The sequence below is a fragment of the Halichoeres trimaculatus genome, unplaced genomic scaffold (genome assembly GCF_033239565.1).
Source record: "Halichoeres trimaculatus isolate MK-OKI-2021-1 unplaced genomic scaffold, fHalTri1.1 fHalTri1_scaffold_11, whole genome shotgun sequence".
Classification (NCBI taxonomy): Eukaryota; Metazoa; Chordata; class Actinopteri; order Labriformes; family Labridae; genus Halichoeres; species Halichoeres trimaculatus.
In genome coordinates, this window is record NW_027437189.1 from 19,408,440 (window position 1) to 19,428,405 (window position 19,966).

At 37.2% G+C, this 19,966-nt stretch overlaps 1 protein-coding gene across 2 annotated transcripts in view; it reads right to left on the reverse strand.

Moving 5' to 3' along the window:
* Positions 1-19,966, reverse strand: part of cntn3a.1 (contactin 3a, tandem duplicate 1) — a 99,630-nt gene that overhangs the window by 46,742 nt on the left and 32,922 nt on the right. For both annotated transcript variants that reach the window (XM_074680567.1, XM_074680566.1), the window contains exon 5: positions 10,158-10,253. In XM_074680567.1, coding sequence (XP_074536668.1) covers positions 10,158-10,253 — 96 coding nt within the window. The remainder of the gene's footprint in view (positions 1-10,157; positions 10,254-19,966) is intronic.

The window sequence follows — 19,966 nt, forward strand, 5'->3', positions numbered from 1 at the left end:
GACTCATAGCGCTGTAAATAAAGTATTTTATTATTTGTCTGAGCATATCTAAGCATTTTCCAGAATTTACAATTACTTTTTTTATGTATACTGCATCTTCTAATACCATATAATTTTAATACGGTTTTGTAATTAGTCTCTTTCTGCACATAGAAGACTTGTCTCAAAGTTTCTTATACAGCTTATCCTTTTTTATTTTATTCTATTCCATAGAGAAATACCGTAAAGTTTGGTGAACAACACACACTTGTAAATCTGTGCAAATCAGCTAAAATTCATTTGAAACATAGGGGCCAGTCTTGCAGTGCCATTTTCACCCACTCTTCCAAAAAGCCTCCATCAGCTTCAATCCTAGATTATTTCCAGGAGAAGGATGCAGTTAAGTTTCATGTTGGATCTAATTAAAGAAATAGACGTTTTCACACAGTAAGACCCCTCCTTCTGGCAGACCCTGAAAACAAACTACATCATATATCAATTTTTCCTCTGTCTCTTGTATTTTTTAAATCTTACAGTACTTTTAGTCATACTTTTACTTTCTGAAAAAAAGTATGCATGGATCTGATAGAAGTCTGACGCTGGCCGAGGCTTGAGCACCAACCGGTAGGGACAAAACCTTCCTTATGGAAAAAAAAGAAAAAAAAAGAAACTGTGCGAGCAGTAAGCATACACTCATACTGTGTAACTAATTAGTTAACAATAGTGATTTTTGATGCTGGTTGATGCCATAAAACAGAGCACAGACCAATAAAAAGCAGCAGAAGCAGAAGAAGACTCAGTTGTCAGCTCATGTTGACAGCTAGCCAGCTAGCCTTTACCAGTGGGTGGCTTCTACTGCAGAATAAATAATGTTGGAGGATATGAGAGATCCTCCACCTAAATTTCAGAAAAGCTTCCTCGCCAGTTTGAAAGACAAGGAACGACAAGACGTTAACTCCAGTCTGCAAGAAAAGAGGAATAAGAGTTAGGAATGCACAATATTATCGGCACAATATCGGTATCGGCTGATAAAAGCTTAAAAACATGTTTATCGGTATCTGCAGATATGAAAATTTCTGCTGATAAGCACAGCCGATAAGGTGCTATTCAGTTAGGATTATTATTATTTTCCTTCTGAAAAAAAAGCTCCTTAAATAAAATGTAGCACTTCATTTATTTGCACTGCAGAGCTCTGTGTCTGTCACCAGGTTGTTACAGTAGCTCTAAAATAATCAAATGCAACTTGGTTATGTTTAAAAATGCATTGTACATTTAAAGTTCATGTGATCTAAAGAAATTATTTTTCTGTATTTCAATACTGAATGTCTTGAGTTTGAAAAAGTAATACATTTCATTTTTATGGTAAAATCAAATGTTTTTTGTCTTGTTTTATGTGTGTTTCTTAAACAAATAAGACCGTCACAATTAGAGTAACATATAAATTCCAGTACAGGATAGACTTAGCTTTCTTTACAGTGAAAAAAACAAACAAACAAACTTGTGATTATCCATATCGGTATCGGCAAAAAGGGGTTTCAATATATCGGCATATCGGATATCGGCAAAAATCCAATATCATGCATCCCTAATAACAGTGACTGTAATAAAAGGTAGAAGATGAAATATGGATGGAAAAAAGATGTATAACAAATATGATGATTATTAAATTGTTTTTGCCTCAATCATCATAGGAAATTAAAACACTGTGACAGCTCTTTCTCATTTGGCCCAAATGTGTACTGGTGGACATGGACTGACCTATTAGATCTAGTTTTGTAATACTCTGCCTATGGCAGCAATATACTAAAGATAACAGGGGCATGCAGGTCAGCCTTAGCTGGATGTGTGTTTGATACCTGTTGAGCCAACAGCTTCAACAACTCCTACTTATGTCATAAAAGTGAACAGTTTGATGGAAGCATAGCAAAACACAACACCACACAGTCAAATTCATTTACTATTATGCCTCAGAAAATGTTGACTTCTCCTGAACAAAAAGGCAGTCAAAAGCAATCAGTAAACATTGTCAGCTAAAGATGCTGGAAAAGGTTCATTGTTATGAATAAAGAACTCCCGCAGGTCGTCGAAAAACGAAGTGATTGCATTGCTTGGTTGAACACTTGAAACCACCTCATAGTTTGCCATCACGACGGTATTTATCTTGAATCACTCTGCCTGAACTCTACAAGGACGTGTGGATGAACACTGAGCAGCAGAGTTAAAAGATGTGACAGAGACAAGCTCCAACACGTACATCTCAAGCTTTAATTTTTGTCTGGAGTTACATTTAAGTCCATGACTGGTTGGACACAAGTTGCATATCGTAGAGAGCGGTGCTGCAATCTACAAACATCCACCAATCAAACACACTAATGACTCAGTTTTGAGTCAACATGGAAGTGCATATGTTTAGCTGTGTTAAATACATAATCAGTCATATTCCAAGAAGGTTTAATGACACAGTGGAGTGTTACAACAACATGATGTATTTACTTAGATGAGTTATTGTTTAAGTAAGTGTAAGATTGGTATAAATGCACCATAATGTCATCCTCACAGATACATGTTGCTAATTTAAACCTTAAGATGAAATAGCATACTGCATCAAAAGCTAGAAAAAAATGAGAAAGTTAAGGCAGTGCATCCCCATCCCACAACCATTACCTGTTTTAGTCAACAAAACCAAACTCTGAGAAATGCAGGGTATAAACACAGTATGTCCTCAGTGGATCTTATATCTGAGGGAGTGAGCAGGTAAAGTGTGTACTTCAATGATCTCCAAGAAATGACCTAAATAGATAGGAAATGGAGACTCTTAAATATGTCTGCATTTTTGTGTGTGCACACTTATGTGAATTTGTAAGCATGCGACTGAAGCTAAATAAGGTAATCATTACCATAGCCTGCATGTTCATGCTAGCCTTTCAGCAGAGATGTTGGAAAATTGAAGATGATTCATCCTACAGCACATCTCGGCATCCTCAACGTCTCCATCAATAGACATAATCTACGATGACAGCTGCGGCAAATATTGTCAGAAAATGGATCATTCCAAGCAATGTGCTGGGTCTCTAGAGAACAGCCATGATCCATCACAACAGAATGAATGAATGGGCTGTAGGTGTAAATAAAAGCGGTCTGTGCATTACTGGTCGCTTGGACAAAAGCGTGCTCTGGCTGCTCTTATTTGATAGGAGAGAAACAGCAGGGAAGGGAGCTGACCCAGTTTGAATGAAATGGACCAGGGTTAGCAATTATTCACCATTCACCCAAATAAAATTATTGTTGACAGCTAGTCTGAGAACATTGATACTGCATATTGAATTTTGAACATCCTTGTTTTTCATTATACCATGTCAGAGATCCTAAATTAAATTAGACTGTGTACGTACATCCACGATTAGCTCGAAACATCTATTAAAACATCATCTTTTCCTCCATATTAGCCCTTACTATTACTTAGGTTGAGTGTGTACAATACAAATGTATCATATTTTCTCAATACAATAAATGTAAAATTATGTTCGAAAAATTAAGAGCACTCAGTTTCTGGTATGTTGCTACAAACTGTTCCTGGAAACAGCAGGATGCCTGTGACAGACCCATAAAACTGCCAGGCTAACTACTCGACATGTTATACAAGCTGTTTAACATATATCACTTTATTTTATCACTATGTGCACTTAAGACGTACAATGTAACCACTTTAGAGCACTGCACCACACACTATATCCTGAAACAAGGAGATGCAAAGGTGTGCAAAGAACCTGCATATATTGTGAGTTGAGTGAAGTAGAATAAATTTTTTTCTTTCATGTATCGTTCTTCATATACGGAAGCATATTGCATTCACTTGAAGAAAATAAAAACAACTCAGGTTTTTCAGAATAATTTATTCTTCGGTTTGTTTTTTTTGTGGTAATTAATTTTGTTTTTCTAATAAATATTTTTTTGATTTGTTTTTTGTTATAATTATTTCTGTTTTTATGAGCAATTTTTTGTGGTTATTAATTCTGTTTTTCTGATTAATATTTTTTTATTGGTTTGTTTTTGTTATTTTTTTTCTGTTTTTATGAGTAATTTTTTTCCTCCTGTTTTTAGGAGTAATTTTTTTCCTGAAGTATCGAGCTTCTTCGAAATCCCGTGAGAACCTCCAACCTGCAGATGACTCCCGTGGATGTGTGGTGGCTCCTGTGTCCCGCACAGATCAGAGATCCTGTTCGGCACATTTATGCCTCATCCTTAACTTTCTACTGGCTTTCCAGTGTAGAAGCAATGCATTTTTTAATGCCAAATCTTCGTCTATTCCTTAAGTATTACATTGAACAATAGGCTTATATAAAATATAAGGATAAATTAGAAAACCTAACAAGGGTATTATACCCTGTGTGTGGCTAATACCTTACTTTTATTGACCCGGTACAGACCGGTAGAAAATTAAGGATAAGGCATATAGCCTATGTGCGGGACACAGGAGCCACCACACATCCACGGGAGTCGTCTGCAGGTTGGAGGTTCTCACAAGATTTCGAAGTAGCTCTAGACTTCAGGAAAAAAAATTACACCTAAAAACAGGAGGAAAAAATTACCATGAAAAACAGAAAAAATTATAACAAAAACAAACCAATAAAAAAAATAAATCAGAAAAACAAAATTAATTACCACAAAAAAATTACTCATAAAAACAGAAATATAACAAAAAACAAACCAATAAAAAAATATTAATCAGAAAACAAAATTAATTACCACAAAAAACAAACCGAAGAATAAATTACTCTGAAAAACCTGAGTTGTTTTTTTTTTCTTCAAGTGAATGCAATACGCTTCCGTATTCATATCATGATCTACAAGAAATTATGTTTAAAAAAAAAAAAAAAGTGAGTGCACCTGATTAAGACTTACATCAAGAACTGTCCTTCAGTTGAAAACCTCTTTGATAATAGTTTTGCTTTGTCAGGAAATATCTTAACAGCTCGCAAACAGAGGAGAAGAGTCTTACGTAGGTTGAAATGTCTTTATGAAGGAGTCATCTGTTAGTCACGAGAAACGGGGGTTGTATAGTTAGATCAGCGTATTCCTGGGGACAGATGATAAAGTAGTAAGAGTATAACTCACTAGCATTTTCATAAGTCTGTGATAAGTCTTTAATTTTCATTATTCAGGCTGTCCCCTGCTACTGTGGCTTATAACACCACCCACCCCAGACTCAGCAGGAGGTGGATTATGACCGTGAACTGATGTGGAGAGACGAGTTGTGTGCGAAAGGTTCACTGAAATGCTAAGGTCTAATATTATCTGCCAAATGTCAGTGGCTTCTTGGAGTATGGTTTGCACATGGCGGTGAAATCCGATGCCCTTTTTTATGGGGATTATTGGGCAGTTTACCTTTGCAAATCATCAGGCATGAGCATCCTATTTCAGATCAAATACAATTCATCGACATCCCCAAGCGTGTAAAAAAACAGACCTGGCTGTCAGTGGACAATTCATGAGTTCCATGTAGGATTTACTTATTTTTCTTTCCTTGAAAGCACAAGGCAGAATGAGGGGAAATAAAAACGAAAACATTCATGCACGAGGCTCATTGTCCTTAAATGAATTGGCCAACATTCTAACACGGATAAGTCAGTGGGGAACTGAACCAAATTGAGTAACCAAACAAGCAGCAAAAGCAATTGCCACCCAATCTGCATAAACATAAATCTGCACAACAGTTATCACATCTAATATGATAATATAATATTTTATTGGTGCATGTACTCCAATGATAATATACGTTTATGTAGCTAAGTGGCATTACAGTATTACATTTGGGTTTGCTCTGCAGCAGCAATAATAAAATGATGATGGCAAAACAGTAAGCAGGGCTTCAGATTTTATGCTTGCGAGGATGTACTTATCATTCCTTTTTAAGAGCAGGTACAGCCTTCCTATCAGACTGGATGTGACAGATATGGGCCAGGTGCAATGTAACCGAGTTGGTTACTGACAACAAGCCCTGCAGGACTCTAGTCCCAAGTGATCAGCGTTGTGCGTGAGTAAGTCCAAAGGGAGCTGAGAGTCTAAATAAAGAAAGTCAGTTTTGGTAACAAATGACAGACAAGATGAACATGAATTATTAAACCGAATTATTAAATAAGTCCCTCAAGACAAAAACATCAAGACCCAGATATCGCATCTCCAATGACAACTTCGTAAACATCTGTGACTTTGTCAAATATGCAAGACAGCAGTCGCAACTAAGCAGCTGGAGCTGTGGAGCAAAGTGCAGCATGAGAAGCCCGGGGATCCTCCTGAATGTTATGAGTGTAGAAAGAGAGATGTTACATTTTTAATTCTAGTTCAAATAAAACCGTCTCCTGGAATCCTCTTATTGCACAGGGGTATAGCAGCGACAGACGACGAATGATACAATACCCTGCTGGATTTACCATCTGTTAGTTTAAATGTGAAACACTTTGTGCTACCAGCCGTTAAAGAGAAAGGTGGAGAAAGACTCTGAATATTTGAAGATTTAAATTATTAGAGCAGGTGGGTTTCATCATGTGTTGTGTTTCTACACTCTAAAATCTAGGTGTGAATTTCACTTTAAGAGTTATTCGACCATTGCTCAAAATCATTTTAACCCTTTTGAGAACCAAGGAGCAGGAATTCTTAGGCTTTTTAAAGGTTAGTATCAATAATGACCCCAAGTCAAAACCTTTCTTGCCCTCTATCTTCTTAGTAATCTTCTTGAAATGATATGATACACTTGTGACTTTTGCAATAAAAAACATGTATTTTGGCACTTAGAAAAAATTTGATTAAAAAAAAAGAAGTCCATCGTGAAACTTATACATGGGAATTATCTGCCCTCATTTTGCCAAATGGGAAAAATTCTCACAAAAGAGGAATAAGCCATTTACTAATGAATCTGATCTTGCTCTGAAGGCTAAGTAAAAAGAAGCACTGAAGACTGAAAAATAAGACTTGGTACACCTTGACACCAATTTGTCATTCAACCGAAATAAACCGACAACACAGGGTGCCATGACTACACATCAAAAATCTGAGATTTTCATAAAATACGGGACATAGCAATGAACTACCTTAATGGGTTTGACCTTTTTTGACTCAAGAGTGACTTCAGGTTTTTTATTAAACTATGCCAACTCAGTTCAAAGCAAATAAATAAAACTTCCTTTTTTCCTCCAGCCTCTGGATATTTCTTGTGCTTGTGTAAAATGTGTATAACATGCAATCTATCCAAGGGGAAGACATCCAGTGCCGGGTTACCTCTAACTCATCTCTAAAATGCTTCTAAATCACGGATCAGCACACTCTCTGACATCTCACTAAGATATAGGGCATACTCTTCCTCCTCCAAGCATTAGCCTGTCTGCAGTTCGCATTCATGTAAAAACAGTTCATCAAGCTTCTTGGAAGAAACTTGACAGAATTATGCACACACTTGACTTTATAAGTATTCCTCCCCTTCAGATACTGAATAAACTACTGAACTCAAATTACACTCAGAGCATGACACGGCTGCTATAGCTCAACACGCCAAAAAATGCAGCTGTTTTGTTTTCAGCTGGCTGGATTGTGTGTTTGCATTTGGACATCATGCATCAGGGGAAGAGTCTTGAAAAAAAAACTGCACTGTGAGGATGCCAAATGTAAACATATGGCTCATTGTTCCAGCTTTCCTTTCATCGAGAGGTGAGATGTCTCATTTCAACATAATACAAACAAAGCTTTACAAATGCAGGGCGACTGTGGGGGTTGTAATGTGGGATGAAAACACTGTTCCCTGTTTCACTAGAGGAGCTGAACACCACGGTTTCACACTGTAGCAGAGTTAAGCTCACACAAAAAGCATAAGGCAATGGTCTGTGTTAAATATGTAAACATGCATTCAAATCACCAGCCAAAGCTTGTAGAACACCTCTTTAATTCCTAAAATGCCTCTCGGTGTTATACTGGGGTTGGTGACAAAGTTAAGCATCCATCTTTAAACTAAAGTGGTGCTTTAGGGTAATTCAGTCAAAATCAGTTTCTGAACAATCAAGCTTTTTCATAACAAAATTCTTTGATGTCAAGTGTGTGCATACCACTCACTACTCTTGTGTTAATTTTTTGGAAAAAAAAATAAAAAATTTAAAAATCTACAGTGGCCCTGAGATGCAAAACAAAACAAGTTAGAAAACGCAATAACATAAAAAAAATATATGACAAAATGTACCAACCACAGAGAAACTTAACATCAAAAGAGAATACAACAGCACAAAAGAATAACTCGGCAACATATTAGAAAAACAAACATGAAAAACAAAAAGCACAACAACTAATCAAAATTTACTCCATCAAAAAAACCCTTAGCTTTCCAGTTCAAGTTGATGTCATGTTTTCCTTCTGTCTTTGAGTTCATTTTTTTGTTACATTTTTTTTGTAGCTACATTTTCTATGAAGCTGCACTTTTCTGTGTGCGTGTGTTTGTGTGTTTTCTTATTTGAAGTTTTTTTTTTTTTTTAATTTGTTGTCATGCTTTTTTGATTTATCGTTACATTTTGCAGTTCAGGGCCACCATACTGAACTGATCAAGAACGACTTCACCTAATTAACTTTAATCACTAAAAACACCTGAAGATAATCCATGCTTTGCTGGGGGTGCGGCTCTGCTGCTGACCCTGTGCTTCACATGTTACATCTCCGGCTATCCAGGGTTTACAAGGGATTTTTTCAAACTGCTCATCGAACTTAGTTGTCTATTTTCCATTTTTAAAGCATAAATACAGCTTTTAAATTATTTTTTGTTAATTGTTGGATTATGTTGGCTGTAACAATGGTAGAAAAAACAGACGCTCTCTCGATTGATTGTCTTTAAACATTGTCTTGTTACTAACTACTAGGCCTGCACAATATATCGTTTGAACATCGCCATCGCAATATGCACAATAGTCACATCGCGCATGTGATGTGACTATCGCATTTCCCCCATTTATTGGAGAAATGGAAAAAAAGCAACTGAAATTGAAACCTATTCTATTTTGTACAGAGACCTCCTGGATCCCTTTCATATACAGCAATCTTCATCATTCACAGATAAACCCCCTTAGCCTGGATTAAACGGTATTATAGGAATACAATGGTGTCATTGTGAGTCAACCAAATTCTTCCCAAACCGAGATATTCAAGTCATCTGGTGAAAATTCTTCTATCTTTAATAATGCAATATATATATCGCAAACTCCCCCAAAAACTCCCAATGTCAGTTTTTTCCAATATCGTGCAGCCCTAGTAACTACGGTCTCTCGTGGTTTTGTGTAAAGCCACCGACGATTTTCCACATTGTGGACAAATAAAGTTTATTCTTTTCTGTTCTATTTTAAAACTCCTGCTTGCAGATTTTTTCTTTTTAAGAAATCACTCAAGTTACACCCTGAATTCCTTTTAGGCCAGTTGTGAAGACCATGTTTTCCAACATTTGTCAGTGACATACAAGTAGAACTTGCCATAAGAATAAATCATAGAGTTAATGCTTCTAATACGCTCTTCTCAGCTTACTTTAAAACAAACATAACCCCACCCATCCCGACCCCAACCCCACCGCCTGCTGTGTGCAGTATGTTGTAGTACATCCTTATTCTCCTACTGTGGATAATTACATCAAGCTTTGCTGGCTGCCAGAACAAAAAGCCCATCTCCAGACCCCTGTGTAGGAGTTAATAGCACTGGATGCTAACTCCCATTGATAGTGTCATGGATGCAGAGGGCTGATGAGAAGCAAACAAAGCACCTTCAGAGAGAAGCTCTATTACTCAGCCTGGCAGGGCCCCAGCCACAGACAGCCTCTTCAGCTGGCATGCCAAAGTTTCTCCTCGCCCCCACTGAAAATCAGGCTGACAGGCCAGAGTGTCCCAAAGTAAAAATGACTCACTCCACTGACCTCAACAACACAAACAAACAGCCAGGAGATCTGAGGGGGAGAGTGCAAACATGACTTCCACTTTGTCCAGATAAACATGGAGTAGATAAGAAATGAGAGAAGATAGTGCACCGTGGAGTCCAGATCTCTGAGTGAGACTGATTACTCACTTCAATGAGTGTTTTTCATAAATGATTGCTCATGTAAGAGAAGGATCAAAATAAAAGTCTGATGATGATGATGATAAAACACTTAGAAGAGGCCATCTTACCTCCCGAGTGCTGAGGTGGGCCACACAGTAAGACCACTCCTTGACCTTCACGGACCCTCACTGGGCTTCTTCTCTGAGTCTTGAAGTTCTCCAGGTCTGTTTGCCAAAACACAAAAGCAATAAAGCAAAATAATCAATTCATTTCTCCCAAAATCCATAAGCACACAGGAAGCGCACAGGTTAGACCCTGTTGTTTAGAGAGATAGAAATACACTACGAGTCATATCTATGGCTGCTCAATAATTTCATAGCCTGGTACAACAAAGCTTCTATCTGCAGTTTGCTGGTGCCATATGATGCAGAACTTTTGCATATTTCCCTGAAACACCCATGATATGTGTGGATAAATGCAGACAAAGCGCTGCAAAGTCCAAAACACTTCTAACTGGAGCAGAAAGCAATTCCTCAAGTATAAGTCACACATGAGTGAATTTAATTGGAACTGCGTATTGTTATCACTTTCTGTGTTTCATCCACTGCACCCGGACCCGCAACAATTAAATGACTAAGACTGAAACATCATTTGTATGGAGACCGATTACTTGTTGACAACCTGCTGAGAGAAAGCAAATAGAGACGGCAATCCTTGAACACTCGGCTTTTCTTGCCTGCTGTGGCTCTCAGAGATATCGCTGGCATTGCAGCCAACTATGCGACTGCCATATAATGACATAATCAAGACTGAATTCAAAACAAGGGAGGAAGAATGCAAAACTGACACCTCCTGTGTACAACCACAGCAGGATGATTCTCAGCATAATAAATACAGTACGTGATCTCTGCAGACCTTTTGAGTAATGGAATATTGCATCAAGCAGAACAATATTACATTATTACAACTGAAAGCAGTCTTATTTTTGGTGCACAAATGAAAGCTCCTCTATGACTTCACAAATTAATTAGAAGATCATTTTGTTCTTTGGATATCTGCAGCAAACAGATTGTGTGTATGCTTCAGTAGCCAATTGTAAATCTATGGCTGATCCATGGATAACAATCGCATAAATCTTCACTGTGCATGAACAGATTCAGCACACATAGGCTCCCTCTGGACCAACAAGCCATATATAGATCCCTCTGGATGAGCAAAAGCTCCATAATGAATTTGAGATGTGTATTCATTTAACATTTTTATGCTGTATATACCAGAACTGCATGTTAAAGCAATTATTATCTGATGTTGCTCATTGTCTGAAGTAAACTTGCTTCTCATCTTGTGCTACAATTTTCTCCTTGAGCAATTTCTTTATTTTCTTTTTAAGTAAATTTTCTGGCTTTTTTATGCCTTTATTCAGGGTGTGCAGGAAACAGTGTGAGAGTAGGGACTATGACTATGTAGGGACATGTGGGAAAGGGGCTGCAGGTTGGATTTGAACGTTGGCCAACTGCCGAGGGCTGACCTCGTAGGACATAACTGCTAGATATACTGGCATCCTGCCCTTGAGCAACTTTAGAATAAATATACATATTTTACCTTCATTGCATGCTGAACTCCCACCTGGATTTAAAACTTGTTTTTAAATAAAGCTTGAAGCTGTTGCAATATTCTGTACCTTGTTAAAACTTGGGATATGCACCACTTGCAGCGAGACTTACCAGTCAGTTGGGTTGCAAAGGAATGGGAAATTTCTGGCAAATTTCAGGAAACTTTTCTTTGGGGAGTTTGCATGGGAATTTAACTCTGGAATATTGGAAATTTTCAGAGTTTTGTTGGGCCTAACCCTCATCTAAAACTTAACTTAAACTTTTCTAAAATTCCCCAGGATATTTTGTAAATGTTCTCATGCATGTCTGTTTAACCAAAGGAAAATGTTTAATACTGTTTATGACCAGAAAAATGCAATCAATATAAACTTTCCTCTAATTTCTGAAACTTCCCATGGAAGGCTTCCATCTTTGAAAGTTCTTGGAATTTTACAACCCTTCTAGCCAGTAAGAGAAATGCTTTATCCATTTGTTCAGATGTTGTGCCAAAGCTGCAGCCACCCACTACTATTTGGAGCTGTTGCTTTGGTTAAAGGCCACTGCCATGATGCGATGAAGAACTTATTCTGATTCAAAGAGCAGTTTGGCAGTATTCTAGTGGCAAGAACAGGGATATAGATAGTTGGATGAGTGATGTGCCTGCAAACCTGCATATAAACACTTGACCCTTTGCAATTTGTTACCACTACCGCCATGTACCGTAGATGTTTGTTTCTGGGTTGGACTGAAAGCTGGTGGGGTTAGCTCTGCATATAGAGGGATTATTTGTTTATCAACAACACCAGATGCGCGCGCAACTTGGGTGCAGAAGCACTGCGGAGTATAATGGTTTGTAAACGAACGTGGAGGAGTTAACTACCAAAAAACACATTTTTAACTAAATGTCATCATTTATACATATAGTAAACGGCTCCCAGGTTTGTGAAATAGCAGTAAGTGGACAGAAGAGATCAGCAAGTGGACAGATATGAAGTGGACAGACATTTTTTGTTGAGAAATCCTGCATGTACCCAGAGAGCAATTTAAACACACAACTCTCACTCGATGCTCATGACTGCATTATCCGCCGACACTTACCAGACTGTGACAGACCAGGACGTAAACATGTGTCAATAAATCAGAAACCCTCCTAAACCAAAAAATAGCACACAGACTGCTGAGTCTGAGACCCGGTTCATAATAAAAGAACCAGAAAACTACGTCCAGAGCAAGGTTGTAATAGTTAACTAAAACAAAACTAAAAAGAAAAACTAAAATTTAAAATACATTGCCGTTAACTCAAACTAATAAAAACTAGAAAAGAAAACAAAAAAAACAAGTAAACTAAAACTGTATCTTGTGTTCACAAAACTAACTGAAACTAACTAAAATGATAGACAAAAGTTAGTTAGTTAAAGTTTTTGACAATATTAATAGCCTTTAGGAGTTAAATTAATCTGACACATTTTCCCAAACAATTTTAGACAGGTTTCAGCAGTTGTCAGCGCCGTACAGCACCATCACAGTGGCGTATACGGACGTGCTTGTTTACTGCGCTGACTGGCTGTGCTCTGTGCTGCAACGAAACGTAGAGGAGCAATGAATCAGAGCATCTGTGATAGTTTAATTGTCACAGAGTCCAAGTTTTTATTGTATTTGAGTCTGCCTTTATTGTTACAGAGTCCAAGTTTTTAATTATTGAAGGTCATATTATATTGTTTTTTATAATCTATGCTAATATCATTTTTAAGTAATTTATGTCAACATTATTTAATATAATTTATGCTTATATTTTTATACTTAGTTTATATCATTTTTATGTGTTTAAGGCAGCAGCCAACATTTCGGCAGCATCAGCATTGACAGAGCAGTGAGCACTATGTTGGACTTGAAAATAAACAGTATTACAAAATATTTACTCTGACCTTTTTGAATCCTGCACCTGGTTAATAAGGTATGAAAAAACTAAAACTAAACTGAAACTAAACTAAAACTAAGCCTTGTTGCAAAAATCAAAACTAAATAGAAACTAGAATGCCTGCTCTAAAACTAATTAAAACTAAACTGTAATGGAAAATAAAATGTCAAAACGAACTAAAACTAAAGTATAATGACAAATCCAAAACTATTATAACCTTGGTCCAGAGTGAATTATTTACCCGCAGACGTCGCAGGTGTTTCAGCATAAAGTGTGACCCTGTTAACTGGTGACTCTCGGGCGTTAATCACTGTCTGCTTAGAGTCAACAGTTAGCATGGTCGCAATTAACTCCAAAACACCAGTTGCTCTGTGACGGTCCAAAATTTATAGACCTTGCCTCTGTTGTATAGTATTGTTTCTGAAAATTGACCACGGAACAACTGTATATTTTTATGCAGATAACAGGTTGAATTTAGTGTAGTGCTGCTACAATCAAGCCAATTCAACTTTCTTACCCCCAGATTCTATGATCTGTTTTTCAGGCGTTTGCCTAATTTGGCTGTATTCTAAGTGTTCCCTTACCTTAAGACGAGATGATTAGTCAGAATTTAAATGTATGTTTATTGAGAAAATCAGTCACCCCAGATTATTGCCTGTAAAAACCACTGGCTGCAGATAAAAGTGAAGCCATCATTAGTGTGTAAAGCAAGGTGCTTGAACCACGGCTTAGGTGGCAGTACTTGAGAGTTTTTTGATAAAAGCCAACTGTCTAGCATTTCAAAAATGCCCTACCCAGCTTATATGATGGCAGCATTTAGTTGTTGGGGGTTACTGTGATCATACTTTGAATATAGCACACCATACTGGTGACAGCAAGACAAGAAAATACAAAATGCAGCTGGGGATGATGGGAAAGTTGTAAGATATTTGGTCGTAAACCAATGGGTTGAACAAATTCCTGTTTTCTCAAGTTATTCTTCTTTTTCAAGCTGCACCAGGGTTTAAGTCAAAACAGTTCTTCTTGAAGAGTGCATGAATGTCTGAACCAAGTTTCATAGCAATTCATCTTTTTTCCCTGCAGACATTCTGTTCTATTTAAGTGTCCCAGTAAGCCTGGCCCATGTAACAGTTAGCCAGCATGCCCTTAAACCCCAACAGCTGAATGAACTCAGCTATCACTCAATGTATCACTTAAACTAACTTTTCCTCACTGTGACATGTCAGAAACACTGCTGTGAAAAAAAAACTCACAAATGTCAAGCTGTCAGTTGTGCCAGAGCAAGAGGGAAGAGATCAACAAAGTGTGAAAGATCATCCTCTGGAGACCATGACTTTTTTCTAAACATAAATTACATGAAAATCCATTCAATTTTCAAAAAGCCAACAGACCCCTCAACGCGACATTGCTATATACCCATGAAGCTCGAACTGAGGAAGGCTTTTTTAAAATAGGCTATATTTATCACCCCCTTCAATACACTCTCTTGGCTTAGCGAGCAGGCTAAAAAGCTATCTGATAACATATTAAACCATAGCTGCTCCGGCAGGGACAATACCTGCTGAGTCAGACAGTTTGTCCCAGCAGCTGCAGTAGCAATGATTCTGAATGGTTTTATGTTGTGAGTCGTTTGGTTAGAGAAAATCTACAGCACACCATATGTTATTTCAGAGCTGCTGCAGAAAAGGGGTCCACTGCTGGTGTGCACAGCGTATGTGTGCGGTTCCTTTGACAGTCATAGGTCTGTGTATGTCTGAGGACTTTCCTGTATCTCTAATTTATTCCAAGTCTGCTATTTGCATTGCTTCAGGACTCTGCTCCTTGATTTATTCCAACACTTGGACAACTCTATTTCGAAAAATGCCATCCACCAAGAAATAACTTTTATTTATATGGTACTTGTCAAAATCAGCTTTTACACAGTACTTCACAACAGAAGGCAGTGAAATTATCAAACTTAAAACGAGGAGAAATGTGAAACTGTGAGAAATCAAAACAAAACTAAACGCTAGTTAAGTAAAGGAGCTCTTTCACAATACTATGCAAAAAGACACAAAGGCCATAAAACAGATTATATGTATATACAAGTACTAGAAACAGAAATTGAAAGAAGTAATGTTTATGTATTGCTGTCATTGTAGATATATACAATCTGATAACAACAATCCAAAAATGCATCGGTTTTTACTTGTATCAATGGCTCATTATTATCTCATCACAAAGGCATAATATACAGGCCATTTGTGGCTGTTCAATATTAAAATGAATGACATTTCATGTGAAATGTTTGTTTTGAGTCTAGCATCCAAATTCTAAAAGAAATAATACTTAAAGGATGAATTCTGAACAAACCTTTAAAGGTTCCTGATATACAAGATATGTATCCTGATTCTACCACAGTAACCCAACCTGTTCATTGAACAACTTTACCGGTCTGAAAATTTGATGATTTTTTTCCCACTTTGAGAATATATATGTGGCCAAATAATTTGTAAGTATTTTAGGTGTACACCAACTGTAAGTTGGTCAGACACATCTCTAAAGAATTGAATTTGTTGAAAAAAAAATCATGAAAAAAATCTTTTTTTTCCAGTTAAAATTCAATAACTTCTTTCATTTGTAATACTTAGCTTTACATTTGATTTCAAAAGATGCACCAGACTTCAGTGAAGGTGATTTGACCAAATCTGATGATTTATTATTTGCGTTTGAGTAAGTTTTGGGATAAAGTGTGCACCCTGGCTCACACCTATAGCAATGATCATAAAATAGGTCATAGTACAGGCCCTGGATGACTTTTGGATTTTCTAAAGGTATATTCTTGAGAGTCTCTGGGTGTACTACAAATAACACAAAATAAACAAAAAATTGGGCTGTGGGCAAAATTACAAATATTGTGAAAGAGGTCCTTTGCAAAAACACTACCAACATGTAAATGAAGAGTAAACATGCACTCAACTTTATATGCACGTTGGTTGGCAAGATTAAAAACAGTATAAAGGTGAAGGAGGATTTTTAGGGAAGCTTACAGAACAGAATTTGCAAGTCCAAAGCTGTTTATACATTTAGCAAACTTGTAGTTTTATTTATAAGCTCCTTTCATACTGCCAAAACATAATTCAAAGGGAAAGGAGACTGTAAAAATTAAACTAATTAAAAAAAAAAAAGAATTATAGATAAATAAATGAATAAGTGGAACTCAAAATTATTGTACTAACATTCGGAATGAGCTGGGTTTTTGTTTTTTGTTAACATAAATGGTGATTTACAGTAGTCTATGTGGCCGGTTATAAAAGTATGAGCTAAAATTCCATTATCTTTCTGGAATAAAAAAAGGTCTGACTTTCAATTTTTCTAAGATGATAAATCGAAGTGTTTATGACCTTGTTAGAATGAGGATTAAAATTTAATCCTAAAGCTAAAATCACTCCCAGGTTTGTGATCTTCTTTTAACTTGCTTCTAACAAGAAATTCATTTTCCCCCTTATCTAGCTTTCAAAAGTCCTTGCTCATCCATACATGGATGTTAGTGAAACATGACATGATGACATGAGGGATTGAAATGCTTCTGGTTCATGCGGTGAGATGGATATGTAGAGTTCTGCGCATCAACATATAAATGAAAAATGACACAGTGATGTGCGATAGCAACAAGCAAAAGCATGTGAAATGAAAATAAAACGGGTGCAAGAATGCTTTTCTGTGGAATAGCATCTTTAAGAGAGATGATTAGAGTAAGAACTAAACCAGGATAAAATATATATTAAAAAAAATGTTCATTTCCCAACTCTGTTGATTAAAATGTCATGGTCCACAGTGACAAATGCTGCACTAAAAGAACTAAAAAAAGAAGAACTGGCAGATTGTTTTCATCTAAACCCATTCTGATATCATTTACAACTTAAAGAGGAGCTGGCTCCAGTTTGCCACATAACTGGACTTAACTTTTCCGAAATACAGTTGTCAGGTGACTCCACAATTTCAATGTGGGTTATATGAGTTAACTCAAAAAGCCCCCCAGTAAAACTGGGGCAGCAAGAATTTATCAGAAGAGTTTACCCAAGCAAGTATTTATGGGTAATGGTGTATTTATCAAGCGAAAAGCACAAACCTTGACCAGTGATATACACAAGAATGAATTATTTTCAAGATGGAAACACTGATAGAGTCCTTACTCTGTGTATATAAATTTTCCTATAAATGGAGAAACAGTTATCACAGCGTAGGCCTGTGTTGCTCTGTCAGCTGTCATACTGCAATCATAACATCATGGCCTGTGATTTTGATGTGATCTGAATGTTGGATGTCATCAGTAGAACATTTCTTACGTTTCTCGTCAAAATTGAATAAAATGAGGTTTAATTTTCTTAAAGGCAACATAAAAGTACTTGTCTCTCTTCGTTAGTTTATCTCAGGTCAGAAATGATCTCAGATTCTAAAGGAGAGAAGAGAAATAAAACTGGAATGAAGTATTCATGTCCTAGAACAGATGCAGGACTGAAAAAGTGCGTTTATGAAAAGTTGTAAGTATTTTTTTCTCTGAGTAAAACATACTGGATCAGACCCAGCGCCTCTCTGAAACTAGACTCACATATTAGAAAATATCAGAGTAGTTCAACTCACAGGCAGAAGCTCTCCTGATCAATATTCCTTTGGAGTATGGTGGGGCGTAAATGAGCTAGACACACTAAAAGCCAACAATGCCTGACAACCCAAGCTGTTCTGCACCCCGTGGATCATCTTATCAAGCCTATCACGGCCCTGCACCTCCATGTGCTTCCCCATGCCAGGGTTCAGGCTATTTTGAGTGCTTTCAGATCCATGAAATTGGATGGGAATTTGCATTTTTGTGCTAGCTACATCAATGTGACCCATTGTAATGAATGAGAGGCGATAGTAGAGAAGAAAAATTGAAGCCATTCTGTAGGAGTATCAGCTTGAGGGCAATTTAGGATGTGGAAACATTTGTCACCTCACAAGCGAACAAAAGGCATAAAGAGTTTTAAAAACTTCCTCACATGCTTTTTATTTGAAGTGCTCTAACCATGGTGTCATTGCTTTCAATAAAAATATCCTATATATTTCTGATGCACGTTGGCAAACAGGTTCTGAGAGTTTTACACAGCTGATGGTGCAAAAATGTGCGAACATCTGAATTCATTAAGTAAAGCTATGAGGATTTATCCTTATAGGTGAATGAATGTCTGCTCCAAGTGATAAAGAGCTCATCAGCAAGATGTAAGACATTTTATTGGTGTGAAACCTTGAGTGTCACGTTAAAAAAGTTTCCGTTATATAGGAGAATTAGATCTCATCTATGAAACTATGCTGCAGGCCATGAGTATGTTTGTGGGGTTGTCAGAAAGCTGTCGGTTTCAGTCTTTTCTCAAAGTTATCTTTTTCCCAGAGCTGCAAAGTTAAAACAGCCAGAACCATTGATTAGTGGGCAAAAATGTAGTCACTGCTCACCCAGCTGTAGTCAGACAGTAAATGGGAGGAGGCTCAGAGCCATTTCCATACAACTGCTTTCATTTTTTTGTCTTTATTTTGCCAGTGTGATACAAATCCCTTTAATTTTTGCATGAAGTATTAAGAAACAGGATTAAAAGGTATTGTAGATGTAATTTATTTTAATTACTTAGTGATACAGGTGTAGTTCAAAGTCATGAATTGGTTTGTTATGTATTTCACTTCCAGACTAACGTCAGTTCCTCTGGCTTCTCTTTTCTGAGACTTATCATTTTAAAGCCTTTCACATTGCTTTACAATGCTGTCTCCATTATCTGGTTGGCTCTTGTGAGCCCATGTCTGAAAAGTGCAGCGCAAACAACATGACTTCATTGTCAATACCTTTAATATGACTGATGTCATGCTCTGCTCAAGGACAGTAGCAAGAAACTCTGAGATGTCTAACGTATGAGCTTAGTGTGGGCAAAAATGCTATTATCACACAGGTAAGGGGCTTCAGAAAAGTAGAAGAGCTACTAGCTGCTCAGCTGGCCTGCCTGCAGTGCAGCCCACTGTCACTTATTGAAAACATTTGGTGCAGCATGTCAAAAATAAATATGTCAAAAGAGACCCTGAACTGAAAAGCAGTTAAATCTAATGTCTGATAAGAATGGGAAAACATTCAAAGAGGGGGTGTTGTGGAGCTTTCTTCTTGGCTTTCTGCTGCCCCTCTAATATCCCTTTACATGAGTCGCAGCTCCAAAAAACTACTCTTCTCACACCAACGGTATTTTGGAAAAAATAAAACACTTCATTTAAGTTGCTATCTCGGTAAGGCTTCTGGCTCTTTGGCTCACTCAAACCCCCTTCCCTCTGATTGGCCAGCTCTCTCTAGGCTTGTTAGGGTCAGATTTTGGTGCTTGAGGTTTACCCCTTCAATGTGTCATCAACCAGTTTGGACAATCCTTATGCAATGACG